This window comes from Colletotrichum orchidophilum, assembly GCF_001831195.1.
Source record: "Colletotrichum orchidophilum strain IMI 309357 chromosome Unknown Scaffold_249.1, whole genome shotgun sequence".
Classification (NCBI taxonomy): domain Eukaryota; kingdom Fungi; phylum Ascomycota; class Sordariomycetes; order Glomerellales; family Glomerellaceae; genus Colletotrichum; species Colletotrichum orchidophilum.
The window spans coordinates 1,608-22,753 of NW_019173205.1; the positions used below are offsets into that span (position 1 = coordinate 1,608).

The window sequence follows — 21,146 nt, forward strand, 5'->3', positions numbered from 1 at the left end:
CGCGCACGCGCAACCTGTTCACTTTGTATCCTTTTGTGGCCTTTTTTTGGGCTCAGGAGTAAGGGCCAACCAACCGCCAAGCGTAGCGTGGGTGTGCGTGGTGGGACACACCCCAACCCCAGATCGCCCTCGAACGAGATCTAGATTAATTTCCACCTCCACCGATGATGCACAGGTACGCGACAAAGCAGCTGCATGCACACACTGACCATCATGAGATCGGTTCTCAAGCTCTCCCGGCCAAATCTTCTTACTCCTTAAGCTCCGAACAAATGTGAACAGGTAGCGGTTGAGGAGAGAAAATCATTGCTACGCGCATTCATTTGTCTAGTACAGTGTTGCATACAAATTTCACGAAAAAAAAATACAAAACAAGAGCCACGTTCCTTTATCAAACGAATCTCCGCCAATTGCGTCGGCGTGCTGCTCAGGAGCACGTCGTTTCCCAACCTTTTTGCCTCCAGCCAATGCCCATGGAGACCCAGCCATCATGAAATGTGCTTTCCGCCAGTCTATGATAACAAAAGAAAAGGCGGCTGTTAAACGAACCGGACGACTGCCCGCCCCTTGGTATCTTCCTGACCCTGTCCCGGTGCAGCCCGCAATATTAAAGTTGTATGTTATTTACCGTCCCCAACCTTGCCATGCACTAACTTTTCGTATCTCAAAAAGAAGAAAGACACCATACCAAGGAAATCTTGTCAACCATTCGCACTCCCGATGACGTTGAAAGGCATTAGGAGTTACTGCCGGTGATACTGTTACATAGACCCGTCCTAATGGGCACCAGCCCACAGCTCGCCTTGACGACCCTTAATGTCATAGGCGCCGGCAGGAGGCTCGGTGCTCTGGGGGCGGCGGACTTGGGCTGGGTTGCCGTAGAACATCTGGCCACCGAGTGAAGGTGCAGAGGGATAAGCATCGGGGTCGGGATAGGTGTATCCTCCACCGTTGCTGCTGTGCGAGGGCGACGGCACATGTGACGGAGACTGCCATCCGACGGAGCCCATGTGAGGGCTACCGCCAGCGCTGCCGGGACCGGAGTGCTGCTCAACGCTGGGCTCCAGGGTCGGAGGTGGCCCGTAGCTGGTGGGGTGCGACGTAGGTCTCATACCCGTGTTGTAACCACCAGATGATGTCGATGCAGGACTGCCAACGTGCATGTCACGCTGCAAATGAACGGGAAGCGAGCTGTTGCCCATGTACTGGAACTCGGAGTTGGCGCGGTGCATGCTGTCGGCACTGGGCGACATTGAGAGAGTCCGCTGGCCAGGCGAGGGCGTTGTCAACGGGGATCCGCGGTTGGACATGGCATCTCCGTCAGAACGCGTCGTGTTCGGCTTGCCAGTAGCTCCGCGAGCAGCGAGAGCAGCAGCGGTCGCCGCGGCAGCCTCCTCGACAGTACCGGTATGGTGATTTTGATGCCTCGTCAGGGTAGTACGGCGAGTGAACGTCTTCTGACAATCGGCGTACGGACACTTGTAGGGACGCTTGCCAGAGTGAATGCGCCGGTGGCGTGCCAAAGAACTACTGTCACTAAAAGGCTGTGGGATGTTAGTGCGGGGGAAATAATCCTTCTTTGAGCGTCAGCTTACCTTTCCACAACGCTCACACATATGAGGCTTCTCTCCGGTATGGACTCGCTGATGGACGGTGAGAGCAGACCGCTGAATAAACTGCTTTCCGCAATTGGGGAAGTCGCAAACATGAGGACGGATTCCGCTGTGAATGCGTTCTGATTGCAAAAGTCAGCGGATAATCTTGCGGATTTCCATGTTCAAACATACCGTGACGGGCCAGATCACTTCGACGAGCAAAGCCCTTGCCGCATGTGCTGCACGGATACGCCTTGGTGGGCTGTTGAGGTGCCTGTTGCTCGGGAGCCTTGTATTGAGGCATGCCCCCAGACATATCATGCTGAGGGATTCCGGGCAAGATTACAGGACCTGGTCCCATGTGGGAGACAGGCATCTGCATCTGCATCGAAGTGCCGACCATGGCGCTGGGAGATGGGTAGGAACGCGGGACGCCTTCCATTGTGTGACGGGAGTATTGAGAGTGTTCGGATCCATGAGGGGAACCGGCACGGTCCATGGGTGGTTCGGGCATGTTTCTCGCTGTGAGTTGGGGGAGTTGATGCATTTGACGTTCGGGAGTCGATCCGTTGTGAATGTGTTGCATAGCGGCGGCACTTCTTTGATTCATTAAGTTGCCAATGTCCATTACCTCGCCCGGAGCTGGCGACCTCATAGTACGGCGGAGGAAATCGCTAGCAATAATCGGGATCCCTGCGTGGATAGCCAGCTTGGGAAATGTTTTCAGACGATATTCCGCGTCAGACGAGGGTGGCTTTGAGTTTATAAGGACTGCGCTGTCTAGAGGGAAAGGTAATTAGCATGCAAATCTTCCGAGGGGGGGAAGGCTCTGAATAAGGGAGCTGCGTGAGGGTACTGCTGATGGGTGATAGCACATCGCCACGAGTGGAGGCGTTTGAGCATCTTCCACAGGCAAGGTTGTGGATGATTGGTGATGGCGGGGATAGCCTGGGATGGGCTGTAGCATGACTAGATGTGCCAGGAGCACCTGGCGACGGGTCATTTGAATCGGACTGACGGGCTTCGCTCGCAGGCTTACCTTGTGCGGATGATGGATGAAATCCGGGACAGACCGATCACAGATCACAGACCAGTATGCTGCTCGTTCTCGCCGTCAGACTATCCACTAGACTTGAGCTTCGCCTTGACCGTGAGAAGAATGAATGATGTGGGCAAGCAGATCTCTGGTCGCGCCACTCGTTCGGACAGTCGTGTTTTTGGTGCTCAAGCGTATACAACGAGCTCGCGAACTCTTGTCTCGTCACAACGCAGGATCGTGACGTGGCGCAATAAAAAATTTGTTCTTGTCGAAGGCACAGCCCACCACGTATACGTAGAGAAGTCGCGGGGTCGGAGACGTGTGCTGATCGCTCGTCGTATCTGAGGAAACAAGTTTTCCTCTCTTTCGGATATGCGTGGCTGAACCGAAGGGTGACGGAAAAGGAGAACGAGAGGGATAGTCAAGGTATAGAGGGCGACTCAGTCAATGTGACCTAGATGACGCGCCACCGGTTAGTGACCTCGTCGGCATCTAACGGTAGAGGCTCGAGAAAAAGTTTATGTGGCAAGCACAGCAGGGCATGTGCGAAAGCCAAATGTAAGGTGAATAGAGAGAGGAAGAGAGAGAGAGAGGGAGAGAGAGAAAAGCTGGTGCCTCCGGACCGAGGGCTCGACCAGTTGTGTCGAGAGGATGGGTGGGTGTTTGTCAAAGTTCGCGTGTAGGAGGTCTCGGACGAGAGATGAGGTAACAGGGGCCAAGAAACCTTGATCGGGGGTGCAGACGGTCCGGCAGGGTTAGGGAAAGAAAAGTGGAACCCCGAGGAAAAGCGCGGGAAAAATTGGTGAAGCAGCAGCTGGCGTGAGAGGCCAGGGCAGCCACAGCCAGGAGGCGCGGTAGATGCAGGTGCAGGGTACGTATCGTTTGTGCAGCAACCGGCCAACAAGGCCATTGGTACAGCCACACAAGAAAGGAGGAAGCGGTGACAAAAGGCTGATGATGATGATGCTGCTGCTGTCTGGCCAAAGACCGGAAGCAAGTTGAAGCCGTAAACAAAGAGGTGGTGGTCGAAAGGGAAAAAGAGAAGCCTCGGGCTGAGACTCGAAATCGGCTTCGAAGGGCGATGACGAAGAGTAGGCGGCAAGGGATGGCGTGCACAAGGCTAAGGAGGACTGGGACAGTACAAATGAAGGTTCGACTTACTGGACAGAGCGAGCAATAGGTATCTCAAGGATGGGTATCCGTAAGGGGGAGGAGGGGGGGTTGCTTTTCAGGAGTTGGAGACAGGAACGTTGCCAGTCGCAAGGAAATGGTGGAATGGGGACCAAAAAGAAGAAGAAGAAGAAGAAAGCAAGGCTGGCCTGGGTTTTGCCGGTGCTGCAGAGGAAGCGTATGAATATGTATGGAGAAGGAAGTCCAGGCAAGGTGGTGGAAGGTCGGCCCTTGGCTTGTTGGCGTTGGTGTGTCAAGAAAGGGTCGACTGAGGGTCGAGGGTCGTGTAGGAAAGAACAAGGGGAAGAGAAAGAAGCTGTTACGCAGCAAGCGGAGCGCAGGGACGGGCGGACGGGGTTCGGCAGGTGTTATAAAAATGTCAACCACGGAGAAGATCCTTTTAGTGAGACCGGGGGGAAGATGGAAGAAAGGAAGGAATAATGGAAGGAGGGGGGGAGGGGTGTGCAATGTACGCGCAGGGCACGCATATACAGCTTGTCGTTGCTAGGCCTGCTGCTGCTCCTGCACCTGAGGGACTGGTGTGGTTTGCGTAGGAAAATAGATTGGTGAGAAAACCGGGGGTCGATTTGTCGAGTCGAGTCGAGTTGGTACAAAGTAAGACTGGTTAGCTGGCAAGCTGGTTGGCTTGGCTTTGGGATGTAACTTGTTGGATGGTTGGAGGGATGGAGGGATGGATGGGGTCGGAAAGAAATGGGTTATCCTTATGAATCGAACGAGCTCGTCCAGATGCGCAGGCACGAATAGAGGTAGACAGACCAGACTGCAAGAGATTGGAAAAAGAGGAAAGAGGACAGACAGCCTGAGATATGAATACCTTGCATGTCAGAGACGAGGTACCTCCTTGGCCCATTGCACACACCACACATACCACCCACATACCACCCACACACACACACACCTCACTCACATACCTCACTCACATACCTTCCGTCTCTTCTCTCTGCACTCACTCAACACTCACACATCACACATGGACTTGCGCACGCGCGCACGTATTGTCGGTCTTGGAACAAGAAGAGAGAGTACATGACATGTCGAGAACCAGAGAGCGCACCCTCCCCCCAAGTCAGGTCAAGTGAGATCCCGAGTGCGGAAGCTTGGGGAATTGAAACGAACGGGTTAGCTGGGACAACTGGGGCCCATGGACGCTGAAGCAGGAACGAACGGGGGTGCAAGGTACCTAGGTATGGAGATACATGGATACGAGGGTACAAAGGAACATCTCAAGCCTCGAGGCACCCAACGTCCAGCACTTTTGTGAGGCACTTGGATACTTGGAGACTTAGTACGTGGAGACAGCCATCATGCTACCTACATAGGTAAGGTAAGGTATCTATCTACCTTCCATACCTTACCTTTACGGTACGGATACTCTCCAGGGCGGGCTGCCGTTGCCGCATGGAAAGAGCAACGACACATGAACCGATTCCGGTATGGGCACGAGGGTACGTGCCCCCTTCCAGGATCCCTCCCTTGTTGTCTTCCACCTCCCCACTCGCCCCTGCTGTTGTATCCCATCGGTACCTTCCTCGCCCTTTTCTCTTCGTCTGCTGCGCTGTGCGCCCGTGCCCTGCTCAGTGCTCCCTCTCTTTCCCATCCCTCTCCTGGCACCTGCTGTGAGATACCTCCGAGTGCCTGCCAAAAGTTGGTCTTGCCGTACCTTGCAGCTGCACAGTGCACACAGTACCGATAGTTCGAGGCCCTACTTGTCTCTTCGGCAAGTGGAATGGGGGCTCCAATAAGGTATCCAGCGTCCCTGCCTCTGCCTCTGCTCCACCCTGCTGGGCCTGCTCAACCTGGAGTCGGCGACGATCGTCTCTGTGCTGCCGGTTGGGCCACCGCCGACATCCAGGGGTTGGGACCATCTTACGAGCTCGGCCTTTGCGTGTATCAACGGTCTTTCGTGCCTTCCCCATCTCAAAAAAATTAAAATTAAAATTGACGATGTCGTTCGTCCATGGACGAATCCAGCAAGAACAGCAGCAGCTTGACTGAGGCACCTTGGTTGATCTGATCCACAGGTGCCAGTACAGTAAGTAGCCAGAGGGAGACACGGAACATTGATTGAAGCCGCCCCTTGCCTCCTCATGTCCAGGTGTACAGTACCTTAAGTACATCATGTAACATCAGGACGCGAGGCACCTACTTAGGTATCTTACGGCACCTTGGTCAATATGAGGTACGGCCATGTATGAATAGCAGCAACTTCACTCAACTTCCTGCTATGCTTTTTCCCGTCTGCCACGTCCCCTGTTCTGTGATTCTTAATTTGTGTTATACCAAAGCCCTGCAGCTGACTCTCGTACTGGTTTCATGCCGTGGACGGTTTGTGGCTTGCGGCTTGCCAGCGCCGACGGAGCACTACGACCAGGCCACTGCCCTCAACACCATCAATGCAGTCGACAAATGAGCCGTCCAGAAAGCAGACAAACACCCCGTTGCCAGGCCCATCTGCAAGCAGTGCATCATTAATGGATGGAAAGGGGAGACTATGGGACCATTTTTCATCATTAGAACCCGCTACCGGTGTCACCTCCGCTGCTCATCATCATCATCATCATCATCCTCCTCATCACCTTCAGGCTTCAGCCCGCCGCAATGCAGAGGCAAAGTACGAATACCCCTCGTCACCTGGAACTCTCAAACTTCTCCCCTCCCCCTTCTTTCCTTCCATTCTTCCATTCAGGGGTACCTCGCCAAATCGCCAAGCCGTTCTTGTCTCCGGCTGGCGGACAGCTGGCTCGCCTGACAGGACCCCCGGCAATCCCATTTGGCTTTTCTCTCGTTTTGCCTTGTCATCATCAAACAATCGGGTTATTTCTGCCATCATCTCCACCCTGGTAGTGGGTCTCTCGCCTCCCACTCAGGAGCGAGAATGGCACATCCAGTTTACCTTTCGCAACCCCACAGACAAAACCTACGATAGGGCGGACCGGGGGGATGGGTGCTCGCATCTGTTTCCTATGTCTTGAGAGTCAGGGCTCGCTTCTTTCGATTCTCTTCTTACCCGGGCCCAGCATCTGGCCCAGCAGCGCAGCAACGCAGTCTTTCTTCCACTGCGCTCTGTCGGTACCAAACGACGCTGGATGTATGACTGGACGATGAACGTCTCCTTCCTCCTCGACAGCCACATGTTTGCAGCTCGGCGGACAAACCGCTCAATCTTCATTCATCGGCCACTGCACACGGATGGATATGCTACCCGCATACGGATATCGACAACTGTATCCGCCAGCGAGCAAGCATCTCGTGGGCACCCAGCTGCACTCAAAGCGCATCAGATAAGCTAGACTTGGCGGTGCTATGACCCTGCGCCGGACGAATGTTCCAAAGCTTCCATGTGGTCACTCCCCTTCTCGATTGGGCAACCACCGTTAGCGCTGGCCGAGCACCCCTCGAGCGTGCGCTGTCAAGGAAGACAGACAGAGTGTGGTCAGAGCCACTCCATTTCGCAACGCCATTGCGCCGCAGTACCCCATTCCAACACTGGCGATGCTGCCACCCATCCACTGCAGAGTACATCGCGAGTCCGAACGTCCCCCGCTGCCCTTCGGCCGATACGGATTGCAGATGTATATCCGTACATTGATGGTTGACCGCACGTCTCATTACCCGCTCATCTCCCACGCACCATCCGCATCAAGACAATCCGAGACCCAGCCGCCGCTTATGCTGTCGCTTCCCTACTGTTTGCGCCGGCTTCCTCTTGGCGGCCGCTTCTACAAGTCCCATTGATTATACCATGGGCTGCAATGTTACGGCAACCAAGTGCAGAGTGCCATCTAATGAACGCTCGGACGCCTCCAAATTTGATATCGCCCTCAAAGCACGTATCAAAGTCGCGAAACAAAGTTACGCTGGAGCTGTTTGAACGACCCCCTGCTTTTCATTGCTTGTCCATTCCTATTCGGCTCTTGTCAGTGACGTTTAGTGCAAAGCCAGGCCTTACGACGTATGGATGCCTTAGCATGGCCAATCTCGATCCAAGGGCCCTGCGAAAGGTGCGACGGTACAAGGTGCAGGGGCTCCCTGCTGCTCCGCCATATGAAAGGGGCATGGTCGTGGAAGCCCAATTCCTTCTGGAAAAGATTGGCTGCTTGCCGAAAATCCTCTGGAGAGCGTGTAGATGCAGAGGCCCGGCAATCAGGCACGAGCGGCTCGAGATTAACAAGATGGATGGCTGAATGCCGTCACCGTTGTTGTCATGTGCCCATCTATCGGAACAGGGGTCTGCCCACAGCTCTTGGGACGACAAACAGACCGTACAGATACAAGAGGCACGAAGACAATAGCTGAACAAATTGAACTGGGTTCTTTTTCAACTAGTGTTTTACATAGTAATACCCGTACAGCTTGCTGCCTTTTTTGTTTTTTGGTTCGGTTGGACGCCTTGGACAGTGACGGCAACACTGTACAGTCGTGGCCTAAGGTAGTGCCTCCTTTAGAGTGCGAAGCTGTCTATACCTTGCGCGCTCTATCAAGCTTCGAGGGCATGCATCTTTCTGCCCGCTCCCTACGAGGTGTATGTGTCAATTCAGAAAAAATTGTCGATTGATGCGCCGGGTCTACGTCGAATTTCTTCATGGCTTGGGTTCTCTCGAACAAAGCCCTGCATCTGTCTCACATAACCTGGGCAACCTCGTAGCACACATATATGGCTTGCCATATTGTCATCACGCGTAAATGTGCGGCGATGGCATCCAGACGCAGATGCCGACCGTTTGGCGAGGATCTTCATGATCAATATGGCGGGTTCTGCCACTTCTGGTGCCGCCCTTTGCGCGCAGGCCAACTGAACATCACAGCTAGGGAGCAGCGGCCAAAAAGGGGTTTCGCCAACATTCGGACAAGAAACCCCCAGGGATGGGAGCACAAACCTAGCGAAATCTCGAGTGCGCGAGGAGGCTTGGTGGCCCTCGCATGCAGCCTAAGATTGATGCTAGGCCTAGCGGGGAGGGTTTCCAGAAGTCTTCTAGAAGGCATCGACGGCGTGTGAGCCGCCGTGGAATTACAGCTGCGTCAAAGGGATGGGCTGCGCCGCCGTCTCGCAGCTTCATCTGCGACGAGGGTGGGGTGCCCGTTGTCAATCTATCCCTGGAAGGCCTCTTTCTCCTCCCCACTCCTTCTCGAATGCTTCGAGAAGGTTGGACAGTGACAGGGGTCCCCAGGTAATTGGCCGACGAGCACAAGATTACACGGACTTTCTGCTGCACACGGCAAGGCCCCAGAGCCAGGCACCTTGTGTCGTATCAGCCTTGAACCGGGGAGGGGGGGGGCTCGCGCGCGCAGACTGGGGGTCCGTCTCCCTCTGCTCCATGGACCATTCGTGTGGTACCGGTATGGGACCCATGGCAAAGGGGCGTGTGTCAAGAACGGGCCTTTGGGCCTCAAACACGCCGTTGACAGCGCGCCGAGGGTTTTGGACGTATGTTTATCGCCCAGGCCGCCCGTTCGAATGCTCGCATGGCTGCCTTGACTTGCGAACGGGACGGCCGGTTGCAGAGAAGGGTCGGATGCTGAAGGACTGGACGATTTGGGAGGCAGTGAGGCTCGCAGCATGACCAGCGTCAGGCGTCACGTCAGGGCACTCAATGACAAGAGACCAGACAAGGCCTCGTCGACCACGGTCAAGGTAATGTCCCGCGGCTCTGTTCCCGAAAGCTCAGACTGGTCCAAAGGCCCATTGACGGGCGGCCCTCTGCGAATTGTACCCGCCTCGCCAGGGCTCAGCTCAGGCACGGGCGCATCACGGCATGTCCCACGGCTGAGCAGCCACGGCTTATTACAACCGTCATGCATGTTCCATGGGGTGGTCCAGGTGACAAGGTCATTGAACTAGCGAGCCTCAACAACGGAGATTGCCGCAGGCGACTTTGAACAACGATTGTCTGTGCGAGCCGTCCAACTCTGGTTACAGAGAGCCCAATACGTCGAAGCTCACGAGCTTTTGGTGGCATTGACCCCCGGACCCCCCATCCTCTTGACCGCGAAGAGGGTGAAGGGGCAGCGTACGACTGAGAGCAGATCAATCGACGTGGCACGGACGATTCGAGATTAAGAACAGGCGCAGAGGCAGATGAGCGAAGCGGTCAGTCGCTGGCAGGGGGCTCTGCTGAGATTTGATGTTAGGCGAATACCTAACATTGTAGGTAGACGACGAAATGTACACAGAGAGTACCTGGCCTTTGTAGTTTGTCAGGTTGGGCGAGGTATGTTGGTTCCATGGGTTGCAGGAGACCTGCAACCAAATTGGTGCATCGCGCATCGTCCCAAACGGCAAACGTGAGCTAAATCATGTGTGTACGACTCAGTGAGCGAGGCGTGTCGGCACAATCTGTCTCAACAGATATGCCTAGATTGGTCACCAAGCACTAGTGGCGACGAGTACAGGCTGAGTGTATCTCATATGTTTGCCAGCTAGCCGAGCTGGAGCTAGGTCGAATCTTGGGTGGGTGGCATACTAAAGTAAGGGAACGAGTTGGATCCGACTACATATCTACTTTCTGTGATTGCCCGTCGGCATGCAGGTTGAATTATCGTCATCATCATCATTATCACCAACAACGTGGGCATCAACGCAACCCCTGAGCATCTTACCATCTTAGCCCTCGACCAGGTTCAACTCGGGACACTCTAGGACCGGCGCTAAGGTGAGATGCCCTGCTTCTAGCGCAAATAGCCGTTCTTAGACAGGTCGGCCGCGGCTGGCAAGAGAAGGATGATTGGCGAACGCCAACGCTTGAGCTTGGAGGCTTGGACAGCTTCCATGATTGTTCCATGCACACTTCTATTCATCCTTCCATGAGGGTCGCTTACGATTAATTGAGCAGCGCGACCCCTGGACCTAGTGCGGTACTGCGGCCAAGTTGTCTTTGCCTTTCTTTGTTGGTGTTCCATGTTTCTTGGCAGTTAGCCATCAGTGGGAGAGATGTGCATTGTGAGGTATATACGGGTATGTTTCCTTTGTATCCGTATAATGGGGGATCCTCGATGGCCTACGGATACACTCCGCGCACTGTAACACCACGGCCGGACAGTGCGTCTGACGGCACAGATAGAGACTAGGTTGTGCAAACATGACTGACTGGACCGTGGAGTACCTTACCTAATGTACCGTGGACAGGTGCGGGAGGAAGCATCCCGCGGTGGCTTGACCGTGTTCTGCTGCTGCCGCACTCCTCCTTCCATCCAGCGGGATCCAGCGTCATGCCATGGCCAGTGCCTGCTCCTTCCTGGCCTGACAAGTTTTGGTTCCTTCCTACCGTCAGCTCTGGCTGGTGCGTCATATGTCTTACGGTCTACTATGTACCCCGTGATGCGAGCGGACGGAGGCACGGGCAGGTCAAGTGCATGTGGCCTCGACTCACTCCCCTTTCCCTCCATTGTCCTCTCACGGCCTCAAGGCTCACCTTACCCCATTGACCAAGCCCAAACACCTTCCCGTCCCCATGCCCCATGGCATCCTTGCCCGTTACTCAAGAGTCTTTTTAGCCTTGACAGGCTTGGCCATGCTAGCGACTTCGGTGAGGGCCGCGCAACCGAAGATCACGTCTATTTTCGTCCTTTCTTCTACCTCTATTTTCTCACGCGCCAAGAAGCAAGAGGTATCGCCGCCGCCGCCGTCGCCGCCGCCGTTGTTGTCGACACCACGATGCATAAGTTCGCTCCACGCGGGAAGATGGTTCTCGGACTCTGAAGACTGGCTCTTGACGATTCGAAGCCGGCGATGCGCGATGCGCGTGCACGCCCTGCATTCGGGCCTCCCTCACTTACACGCGTAACACGGTACAGCCTAACGTCCGTCACCTCCATTCCATGCGAAAAAAACATCCGTCTCCTGGCCAGATTTCTCCCCCGCCGCACTGGGGAACAGCTTGACCAGACATGCACATAGCAGACGAACACCAGGCCTGATCACAACCTCGACCAGCGGATGACCCATCACACATCTACGAATACCGTACGGATACCCGAGTCAATGCTCTTGTCCAGAACCGCCCCCAATCACCAAGGTATAGAGCGGCATACTGGGGATTGGATGCGGCAGAGACTTCAAGGCCAACCAAGCCTCTGCCAAAGTTACTTCCTCTCAGGCGCACATATTGTGAGTGATGCACATGTTGGCCAACTGGATGCTTCCCGCCAGCGAGCTAGTCAGGATCAAGGGCGAAAAGAGACACCAGAGGAAACCCAGAAATTCACTGCAAAGAAGTTGCTAATAATTGCGCCCCAGGCTCTCAATCGCAGCCACTGCTGGCAGCAGGTTGAGTATCTAATCTCTCTCCAACGACGGCCGCTCCGTTGGCCGTCCAGCCGTCTAGCACCGCATACTTTCGTCCAAATCCGTATACAGCCATCCTTTCTCGATCTAGACATGAAACGCCCGTGCCGATTCGTGGCCTTTGGGGACCTCGACCTCTGTAAGTTGCACCACCACATCCCAATCCCAGCCTGCCTAGCTTCACTGGCACGCCGCACGACACAGGGGGCGCTAGCTTCGCCTTGCCTTGCCTGCCACTGCCTTAGCTGGCGTCGAGCAGGCGAGGGCAACCAGTTACAAAACGTCAGGTCAAGGCTAAGGCTCAGGAGTCAGAGACTACTGGACAAGGCACCGGCAGTTGAAGGGATGTGCATGTTAAATCTCGTTAGACCCACTCACACGAGGGGACTACGTCTGCTAGCTAAACTTAGCTGAGTGGGATGAACTGAATCCGAGATGACCGCCGGCCGGCCTTGCTACGCTGTCTTTTTGCAGTCCTTGGATGGCACAGTTGCACTCGAGGGCCGTCAACCGCTCATGGCCAAGCCTGCGAAAATGCTTGCTCGACGAGCTCTTGATGGCCATCATCACGTTGTAGGACCGCAGAGTTCAACGCCCTGGCCTGATGGCTGTTGAGGTCCCTCTCTGCCACCAGACATCCAGATCTCCATCCAGGAGCGCACACTCCTCTCTCACTGGGAAGAGGGTGATGCATGGACGCTTCTGCCCCTGGGTAGACCATGTCTGATTGATTCTCGATGTCTAGGATTCTTCAACCTTGAATGGGCAACCCTTGACATGCTTTCCTGCTGGACCACTCTGCGGCGGTACCGGCATTTCCGCTGTTCCACTGTCATCCTGGCAGCAAGGCAAAAGGTTGACACAAAGCAGTTGTCCAAATCCACTGGCATTCATCAAACTAAACACAGTATTTTCATGAGCCCGTGGCAATGGCCTGGCAATTCAACAACGATCGCTCGGCACGAGGCTATCTTGTGGGCGGGACAACAACGCGTCGCGGAAAAAAAGGTAAAAGAATTACAAGGCAGAGATCGGCAGGCGACGCGTCCAACTTTGGCTCACACTGTCTACATACACTCGCACCAATGCATCTGATTGAGTGATTTTTTCTAGTCGGCTTCTGGAAGGCATCAACGCCGCCGCCGCCACCAACGCCGCCGCCACTATCCATAGCCACCCAGTTGACGAGTCCCGGCCGAACTGGAGGCTGTTGACCTCCACCTCGGGCAGCATTGGGCTTTTCCCAACGGTCATCTCAACCTTTGTCGCTTCGTCCTGACTCCTGCACAGGTGCGCAGAGAGGCGAATTGATCGCTCAAGCATCCTCAAATCCTGAAACCACCATCAAAGGTTCATTCCGGCCGAATGGCGAGGACTGAGTCAAGAATCCTCAAACTTCACAGGTTGAGCGGCTTGCTCCACACCCTCATCGGGGCCGACGGCCGCTGGGTGATAGCCACCCAACCACCTCACCGTTCCAGCCCATCGTATACGGATAGTTCGCTCTCTCTATTGTGTTAGTGTGCATGGCCGTTATCATAAATGCCAGTTTTTCATGAAATAGGCCAGCGACAGGTTCTTGCTCCGACCGAATTCCACGCCAGGATTGATCTGCCAAATTCCTCTGATTCCCAATTAGGAGGCTTTCTTATCTACACAGGCATTCTCAAAAGCATGCCATCTATGTTCCTTGGGTGTTTAAAGCCTCATAGATCGAATATCAAGCTTTACCCGGCCCCATCAACCAACCACGCCTGTGACTCGTGAGCGTCGTAGCGTCTCTCATGGGCCTTGCATAAGGGCTCTAGCGGGGAAATCCATGACGCCTGACTCCGCGCGGTTTGGCTGCTCAACAGGGAACCTCGATGTTGCGGGAGCAATGCCGACCCCGGGAAGCCTGGGTCGTGTCCGTCTGACTGGAATCATCGACATCCGACAAGACGGTTCAACCGTAATCACCGAGCAATTTGGTCGGTCGGATGAGCGAATCTGGTGGCGCTCAAACCACCCGAAACCTACAGAAATACGGACCCGAAGCGCTATGGGCTTTACAGCCTTGGAACATCGCCAGAAGGAAGCTATGTTGGCATGCGAGAATGAGGTCCCGGCCACAGGACTCGTGTTCCGAGGCGCGTGCGGTGGAAACGACAGCACATCAGCTCCAGGCTGTGCCGCCTTCATGCTTGAAATCTGGTTCCGTTCCAGGGCTTGGCTTGACGTTGCCGAGCGGCCGTGGGCATCTTGCCAATTCTCCGAGGCCCGCTGTGACGGTCCAACGAGGTTCCGGGCACATCCTTACCAGAGAGCACCGAGCTTAGCCAGGGCTGCGCATCTCGTTTGTTCTTGCCCGGTCTCCTCATTGATCAAGCAATCGTTTGACAGCGAATCAGCTTCCCGTGGTGCAGTTTCCCAGACGGACCAGCAGGCGTTGCGAGTCACCCGCCAGACACGGCCCCCCGATGCGGCTAGAAACAGGCGAGACATCTGCACTGGGGGGGGTTAAGCGCATCTCCGCCAATAGGCACGACGTCGTGACACGTAACATAACCCCCTTGGCGGGATAACGCGCGAGCTGGCGCAGGCGAGTTCAAGTGCATCTTCAGCTCTTGGCCGTGAGAGGAGCATTCTCGTCGTTGAGTCGCGTTCTCCAGACCGGTCTCAACAGGACAAGATGACGATAAGCTTAGTGATTTGCAATAACCCAGGGTTACATTCCGTATCCGTACTGGAGGCGGTTTGATCTCCACGACCGCAAAGGCCATCAAGAGGCCTTGCGTTGTTCGTCATCTCCTTAGTACCTTAGGCGGACCGCTCCGTAAAGCCAACCCGGAGCCGGTGCGCGGTCCCCAAAGACGGCCCAGGACACACAGACCAAGCGTGCCGAGTGAACATAATGCGGCCGGACAGGACCGACCACATTCGTATGTCAACTTGTGCTTGCGAAGACTACAATGGACACCACTATGCCTGTCGTCTCGTTTGCCTTGGCCTGTCGTCCTTCAGAATGGAGGCTCATACGTTGCATCGAATCACGTGTGACATCCCAATGATAGATCCGCGGTGTATATGGATCGGGAAATGAGGCGTTGAGACAGTTCGAAGTGCGGTAAAGATGCGCTTTATAATTAAAGACGACAAACAATCCATCCCGCCTTCGGAACAGGCAAATCACGCAAGATAGCCAGTTCGTATCTGCGACATCCATACCCAATATACCCACCTCCCCGGCTTCGAACATGTCGAGATGAGTCTTACTCGTTGAATCCGGAGCGAGGTGCACCACTCGCCCTATGGAAGGACGGGAGGTTGTTTTGACCAAACTTATGCGGTGATGGCGTCTCGAACAATCAGTCGCGGGATTGCGTATCAGATTTGCCCTTTCGTCTTGATCGAAGAGGAATACCAGCGTTCATTCACCTCCCCCCCCCCTTAAACAGCGCACATGCGAGAGTCGTTGCGAGAGTCGTTGCGGCTGCGATTCAAAGCTCGTCACTTCATGACCTCTTGCAAAGTGGAAATATCGCCATGTTTATCCGCTGCATAAGCAAACTGCAGGACCAATAAAGTAGCTGCGGCGTCCGCCCCAATGTCAACATGCAGCAGCATAACATGTTTGGGTGCGTGGACAGCGCACAATAGCCAGCTTTTGGGCCCAACAATGGGAACCGCCAAAGTTGGTTGTAGTACCCGCCTCCATATGATCTACGCCGAGTCTTCACTCCTTACGACGACCGGGTTCCCCCCCTCCCTCCCCCCCGAGCGGCCAGGTCCTCGCTCCCATTCGCGTTGACTTGAGCCCCCGTGTCAATCACAACCCCGCGTCACCTCTCGTTTCCACCCCGGTCGTTTTCTTGTCTTTCCTTGATCCCGCCCAACCGGTCAAGGACCAAAAGTAAAGTCCGACGATGACGTCCCAAGCGCAAAAGAGTAGATGGAGAGAAATGAGACAAGAGGATCGAGCCGGGCCTTAGCGTGGCCCTGTCATCGTCAAATATGTCAATGTGTCGAGAGTAAACCAACGACGACAGGGCTGTGATCAGAGACGTCTCATTGCAAAATACAACCCCTTTACGACATGCGGATTCCACATCTTCACTGATTACCAGGAGGGGAACCTCTTGCGTTTATTTCTTGTTTGTGTGTCAGCCCTGTTTTTGGGGGCTGTTCAGCTGCTCCAAGCTGCTTGAAAACCACCACCATCTGCAGCCGAACAGTCAAGAACGTCCAGGGTGGGATGGTAACACAAGTAAGGGTTCATCATGTTGACTCTTGGTCAAGTTCGTCAGTGGTTTTGGTACGTGTATGCGTCTCCTCCTCGTGGCTGAGATCCGAACAGAGAGGAGGACAGAGAGGAGAAAGGCACCTGTCTGCGTACTTAGATTTACCAAGGGAGGTGTGGAAAGATTTTCCACCGCCCTCTGCACCAAATATCGCAGATCTCATGATGATATAGCGTTTTTTTTCCCGTAGCAATTAACAAAGACAAAGACTGTGAACGAGGCAGATGTTCTCCTGTGAAGAGGTGAGGCTTTCCAAGGATGGAATGAGACGGAAAGGTGGATGGGCAGGTACGTAGGTAGGCATGGAAAGTCGCAGGAAGAGTGAACAGCAACTTCCCTTCTGATGACAGATGGGAAGGAGCAAGTGATTCAGGAAGCGAAGGGTATGTTCTCCAGGCAGGCTCGAAGGGAGAGGGGAATTTATAAAAGGCATCGACGGAAGCTCCGTGGTCCAGCAGCTCTTTCCTTGTCATGAACCCATCGTACTCTACAATACTCTCTTCATACTACGTACTACAAGGTCTATTGAACTTTGCAGCTGCTTCCTCCTCACCAACACTCCATACCTACCAGCTTCTTCTCAACACAACAAAAACGGAAATACACATCATCAACCAAAACGGGAACCTGCAGCAAAACACCTCACGAAGCCTCAAAAGCAACAACAATGGAATCCCAGTCAAAGATGACCAACATGCCCAAGCACGGCAGCGTGCTTGATATCGGCGGCAGCACCATGTCGTCCACTATCCTCGAGGACCTCAAGCGAGTCTTCGTCGTTGCCGCCAAGGATGGCAACGAGGTCCCGACCATGCCCGATGAGCTGCTGTACAACGACGAAGGGCTGGCCATCTGGGCTGAGGTCATCTTCACTCCCGAATTCTACCAGACCCGTGACGAGATGGTCTTGTTCGAGAAGAATAGCGAGGAGATGGCGACCTTTTACATTCCCAACAATGCCACCTTGATCGACTTGGGAGCCGGGTAAGCCAAATTTCACGCTTCCGTCATCTTTGCTTTGACACTTCATGTACACTTCATGTTGGAACTTGGCGTGGCCATTGCTAACTGCTCCTTTGATCTACAGTGACATGCGCAAGGTCAACTTCCTCCTCAAGGAACTCGCCAAGCACGGCCGCAACGTCACATACCTAGCCCTCGATATCTCAAACCACTCGCTTACTAGCAACCTCGAGGCTCTAGCTCCTGAGCATGAGGCCGGCAGCGTCCACATGGCAGGCCTCTGGGGCGACTTCAAGGCCGGCCTCGCCTTCTGTGATGATGTCCCTTCACCCCGAGTCTTCCTCTCCTTGGGCTCCGTCCTCTTCAACGACCCCTGGAAGAAGGCTGTCGCCTCCCTCCGCGAGTGGGCTGCCCTCATGCGTCCAGACGACCTCATCCTCGCCGGCATGGACGGCCACGACGTCACCTCGACCAAGGTCTGGGACGCCTACCACACCCACCCTAAGCTGTTTGAGAGATTCTTCCACAATGGTTTCAAACACGCCAACGCCCTCCTAGAGGAGGACATCTTCAAGCCCGAGGACTGGGAAATCCGCGGTGACATTGAGAAGGACGAGAAGCGCCATCGCTTCTTCCTGAAGGCGAAGCGAGACGTCGTTGCTGAAAAAGAGGGCAAAACGCTGAAGCAGGATCTCGAGATCGACTGGTTTGACGCCCACAAGCGTAACATGGAGGATGTTCACAACATGTGCACTGAGGCGGGACTCCAAGTCATCAAGTGGTGGGCCATTGAAGGTTCCGACATGCGACAGTACCTCATACGCACTGCTGCCGTTTAGAAACCCATTGGCGAGATGCTTAGTTTCATCAACTTCCGCGGAGAGTGAACTATTATCGACCACCAGCAAGATGTCTTGGGAGGGCGGAGAATGCACTTTGAGGCAGGTGCGGAATCTTGAGGCTGTTCTCCCATAGCATGAGGATAGGGAATTCCTCCCGGGGGAGGTGGACAAGTCTCAAAGTAGCGATATGACGGAAGCGTACTCGCTTTCCCAGATGCGCGATGAGAGACGGGTATTTGCACAAGATAGCAAGAAACGCAAGCAATTAACATTTTTTGCGGAAGTGCATCCCTTCTTGAAATGTTCTGCCTGCAATGCCCTTGACCCCCCTCTAGATCAAGCACAGAGTTCCTTCGGTAGAGGCAATGTGCGCCACGAGTGTCTCCCACCAGGGGGCTCGTTCTTGAATTTGGACAGCAAGTTCGGAAGGATTGCTGTCATCAAGACTGGCTGCTATCCACTCACGGATACGCAGGAGTGACTTGAACGCAGGGGGGACGCTCTGCGGAGTTTCTCTTATTAGAGATTCAACACGACTGTAGGATGATCAACAATATACTTACCGAGCGACAACCGGTACTGACAACCGATTCAAACCACTTCAGGGCACAGAGGCTGTGTGCCTCTTGCGTGGCTACAATGCCGAGGAGGAAGACCGGAAAGAAGGGTGCTTGTGCAGTGAAGAAAGTGCCATACGTTGGCATCATGCGTACACACTTGACTAGCTGCAAAACCTCGGATACGACGTTTGGGTGAGAACGAGGTAGCCTCTCAAGGCGGCAACGCAGATAGATGATGGCTGCCAGACGCCACGCTTCCGCCGTTACCTCTGTCATGGATTCTGCGTCAGTTATCAGGCCGTACTCATTTCGCTTAATATTGTCTAAGAGAGAGCTTGGATCCGAGATATCCCGGGATTGATCTGACCGTGATGTGGCTGAAGGGGACGGAGACTCGGATGCGGGCTGAGTCCACTGGCGTAGTTTACTAAGTTTCTCGTGGAGTGTTTTGACGCCCGGGTTCATGTAGAATCCGTTGTTATCGGGGTCCTCCCACAGCCATGCTGCCAAATGTGTGATTATGGAGAAATGATGAAGGAGTGTCGGCGACATGCCGCATCCGCCGTGTATCCTGTGCGCATCCAGCTCAGAGCCCTGAAGCAGCCAGGCAAACTGGCGCTTTTCCGTATTGCGCGAATCGAGGGGAGCCATGGGGAGGGCCAGGATAGCTGCTCTGCCGGCGATGATCATGTTGCCCATCTGCGTCTCAGAAGGTTGGATATTGACGGCATTCCAGTATCGATGGCCCGGATCTGTCGCGTCTAGTAATCGACAGGCGAGGCGAGCACCTTCTAGCCAACGAGGAACCGCACTTGGCGGCCGACGCTGTTCCGGAGACACAACATCAATCATGTTTAGAAGGGTCACGGCGGCAATGAGGCAGTTTGCCTCGCGTTCCGTGGAAACATGATTTCGGGCCTCTCTCAATGCCATTGTCAAGAGCATGGCAGCTCGTTTATAATGCGCATTGGCTGCCTTTCGAATGCTCTCCTCAGGCTGGTAATCAAGCACATATGTTCCAGCAAGCGCCAGCATTGCATGTTTGACACAGGAGCTGTCCTTCATTATCCTGGGAACGTTGACTAGCCAGCAGTTGGTTCTGTGGAGGACACTTCGACCGGAACACCATGCCTTGATGTCTTGAGAATGTCAGTCATTCTCCATCTTGGCAATAGGTGTTTGAACTTACAAAACTGGAAGAGTTTCTTGTCACAACTTTCCTCGAGGCCAGCTTCGAGCAAGAACGTTTGAGAACTTAATTCTGCCAGAAGAGCCTGGGGATCGGATTGTTGTCTCCTTTGTCGGCGCGGTAGGTTGGCGGTCTCTGACTTGCCATTGTGGAACTTGATGTATCCATCAACAATAGCACCGGCCTGAATACGACTTTTGCCCAAGACGAGACGATCGGTATCATCGGCGTTGTCTTCAAAGGGGTTTCTTAGGTCCCATTCCTCCACAAATTGGGCCTCTGGGGCAGGGAGTACCGGAGAGAAAACCACATCTGGAGGCGGACGAGAAGAGACCGCCGGGCCGTAGAGTGTACCATGTCTAGTTGGAGTCTTCGAGGGATCACGGGTTACTAGTTTGCTATTAGACAACCATTCGTCGGCAACGATTCCCAAAACGCTGTGCTGTTTTATTGCAATCTGTTTCCTCTTCTCTGTTTCCGCGTTTCCCAAGGATCGCACGAGAATAAGGGGGGCAGCACAGACGGCTAAAAAGACGTAGAGAAACCCTTCCGACTTACAAGATTCTGAATGTGCCGGAGGTAGGCTATCCTCGCGGGTTTTGGATAGTCGACGTCTTTGCCGGGGAGTGTTTGACCCATGAGAGAACCATGGGAACTCGGAGTCTCCTACGGGGCCCCATATTTGAGAATCCTGGACATTGATGTTGAAGTCATTGTCTCCGGGCGAGGGTGTAGATGCAGGTGTCGACAAAGGCGTAGTTGTAGGAACAGAGGCGGAGGCTGTTGAATTGGAAAAGGGAGGAGGATCCTCCCCCATGGGTTGGCTTCTTTTCCGCAGCCTAGTAGCCATGACTGTTGCACCAGACATGCCACTTGCGGAGCAGCTCGGGGACGGACGGAAACCAGCACGGGACGCGGAATGCCCAGAGGCACGTACACGAGACCAGCGTCTCTGTCCAGAAAGGAGGAAACGAGGTCGTGGGGGAGTGTGTGCACAGGTGCCGGGTGTGATAGTTTGATATTCAAAAGTGGGTAGTGGTGGAGGGAGCGCTGCGAAGTCCCACGTCCGTGATCCACGACAGGGCCAGGGGAGGTGAGGTCGGGTGGGACGCGACCGGGAATACCTCAGCTAAGGTAAGGTAGCAGATGCGGAAAGTGGAGACGACGGGGCAGTTGACGTTAGCGCGAGCTAGGTACCAGGTAAGC

The 21,146-nt window shown here is 54.5% G+C and overlaps 9 protein-coding genes across 9 annotated transcripts; 4 read left to right on the forward strand and 5 right to left on the reverse strand.

Moving 5' to 3' along the window:
* Nucleotides 1-776: 776 nt before the first annotated feature.
* On the reverse strand, nt 777-2,037 carry CORC01_14182 (uncharacterized protein; the record flags this gene model as incomplete). The annotated part of the gene is made up of 3 exons (XM_022625793.1): nt 777-1,544; nt 1,596-1,735; nt 1,788-2,037. The coding sequence occupies 3 exons, from the start codon at nt 2,035-2,037 to the stop codon at nt 777-779; spliced, it is 1,158 nt and encodes a 385-aa protein (XP_022467690.1).
* A 6,665-nt stretch (nt 2,038-8,702) lies between these two features.
* On the reverse strand, nt 8,703-9,175 carry CORC01_14183 (uncharacterized protein; the record flags this gene model as incomplete). Its single annotated transcript, XM_022625794.1, has 2 exons — nt 8,703-8,882; nt 9,041-9,175. The coding sequence occupies 2 exons, from the start codon at nt 9,173-9,175 to the stop codon at nt 8,703-8,705; spliced, it is 315 nt and encodes a 104-aa protein (XP_022467691.1).
* Nucleotides 9,176-9,399: 224 nt separating this feature from the next.
* On the reverse strand, nt 9,400-9,624 carry CORC01_14184 (uncharacterized protein; the record flags this gene model as incomplete). Its single annotated transcript, XM_022625795.1, has 1 exon — nt 9,400-9,624. The coding sequence occupies one exon, from the start codon at nt 9,622-9,624 to the stop codon at nt 9,400-9,402; it is 225 nt and encodes a 74-aa protein (XP_022467692.1).
* A 1,672-nt stretch (nt 9,625-11,296) lies between these two features.
* CORC01_14185 (uncharacterized protein) lies at nt 11,297-11,637 on the reverse strand (the record flags this gene model as incomplete). Its single annotated transcript, XM_022625796.1, has 2 exons — nt 11,297-11,530; nt 11,599-11,637. The coding sequence occupies 2 exons, from the start codon at nt 11,635-11,637 to the stop codon at nt 11,297-11,299; spliced, it is 273 nt and encodes a 90-aa protein (XP_022467693.1).
* Nucleotides 11,638-11,758: 121 nt separating this feature from the next.
* On the forward strand, nt 11,759-12,520 carry CORC01_14186 (uncharacterized protein; the record flags this gene model as incomplete). Its single annotated transcript, XM_022625797.1, has 1 exon — nt 11,759-12,520. The coding sequence occupies one exon, from the start codon at nt 11,759-11,761 to the stop codon at nt 12,518-12,520; it is 762 nt and encodes a 253-aa protein (XP_022467694.1).
* Nucleotides 12,521-12,883: 363 nt separating this feature from the next.
* Nucleotides 12,884-13,385, forward strand: CORC01_14187 (uncharacterized protein; the record flags this gene model as incomplete). Its single annotated transcript, XM_022625798.1, has 2 exons — nt 12,884-13,013; nt 13,234-13,385. 2 exons carry the CDS (start codon nt 12,884-12,886, stop codon nt 13,383-13,385), a joined length of 282 nt encoding a protein of 93 aa, XP_022467695.1.
* Nucleotides 13,386-13,985: 600 nt separating this feature from the next.
* Nucleotides 13,986-14,609, forward strand: CORC01_14188 (uncharacterized protein; the record flags this gene model as incomplete). Its single annotated transcript, XM_022625799.1, has 1 exon — nt 13,986-14,609. The coding sequence occupies one exon, from the start codon at nt 13,986-13,988 to the stop codon at nt 14,607-14,609; it is 624 nt and encodes a 207-aa protein (XP_022467696.1).
* A 2,444-nt stretch (nt 14,610-17,053) lies between these two features.
* CORC01_14189 (uncharacterized protein) lies at nt 17,054-18,188 on the forward strand (the record flags this gene model as incomplete). Its single annotated transcript, XM_022625800.1, has 2 exons — nt 17,054-17,370; nt 17,474-18,188. 2 exons carry the CDS (start codon nt 17,054-17,056, stop codon nt 18,186-18,188), a joined length of 1,032 nt encoding a protein of 343 aa, XP_022467697.1.
* A 334-nt stretch (nt 18,189-18,522) lies between these two features.
* Nucleotides 18,523-20,808, reverse strand: CORC01_14190 (uncharacterized protein; the record flags this gene model as incomplete). Its single annotated transcript, XM_022625801.1, has 4 exons — nt 18,523-18,693; nt 18,755-19,890; nt 19,941-20,330; nt 20,499-20,808. The coding sequence occupies 4 exons, from the start codon at nt 20,806-20,808 to the stop codon at nt 18,523-18,525; spliced, it is 2,007 nt and encodes a 668-aa protein (XP_022467698.1).
* Between the last annotated feature and the right edge of the window lie 338 nt (nt 20,809-21,146).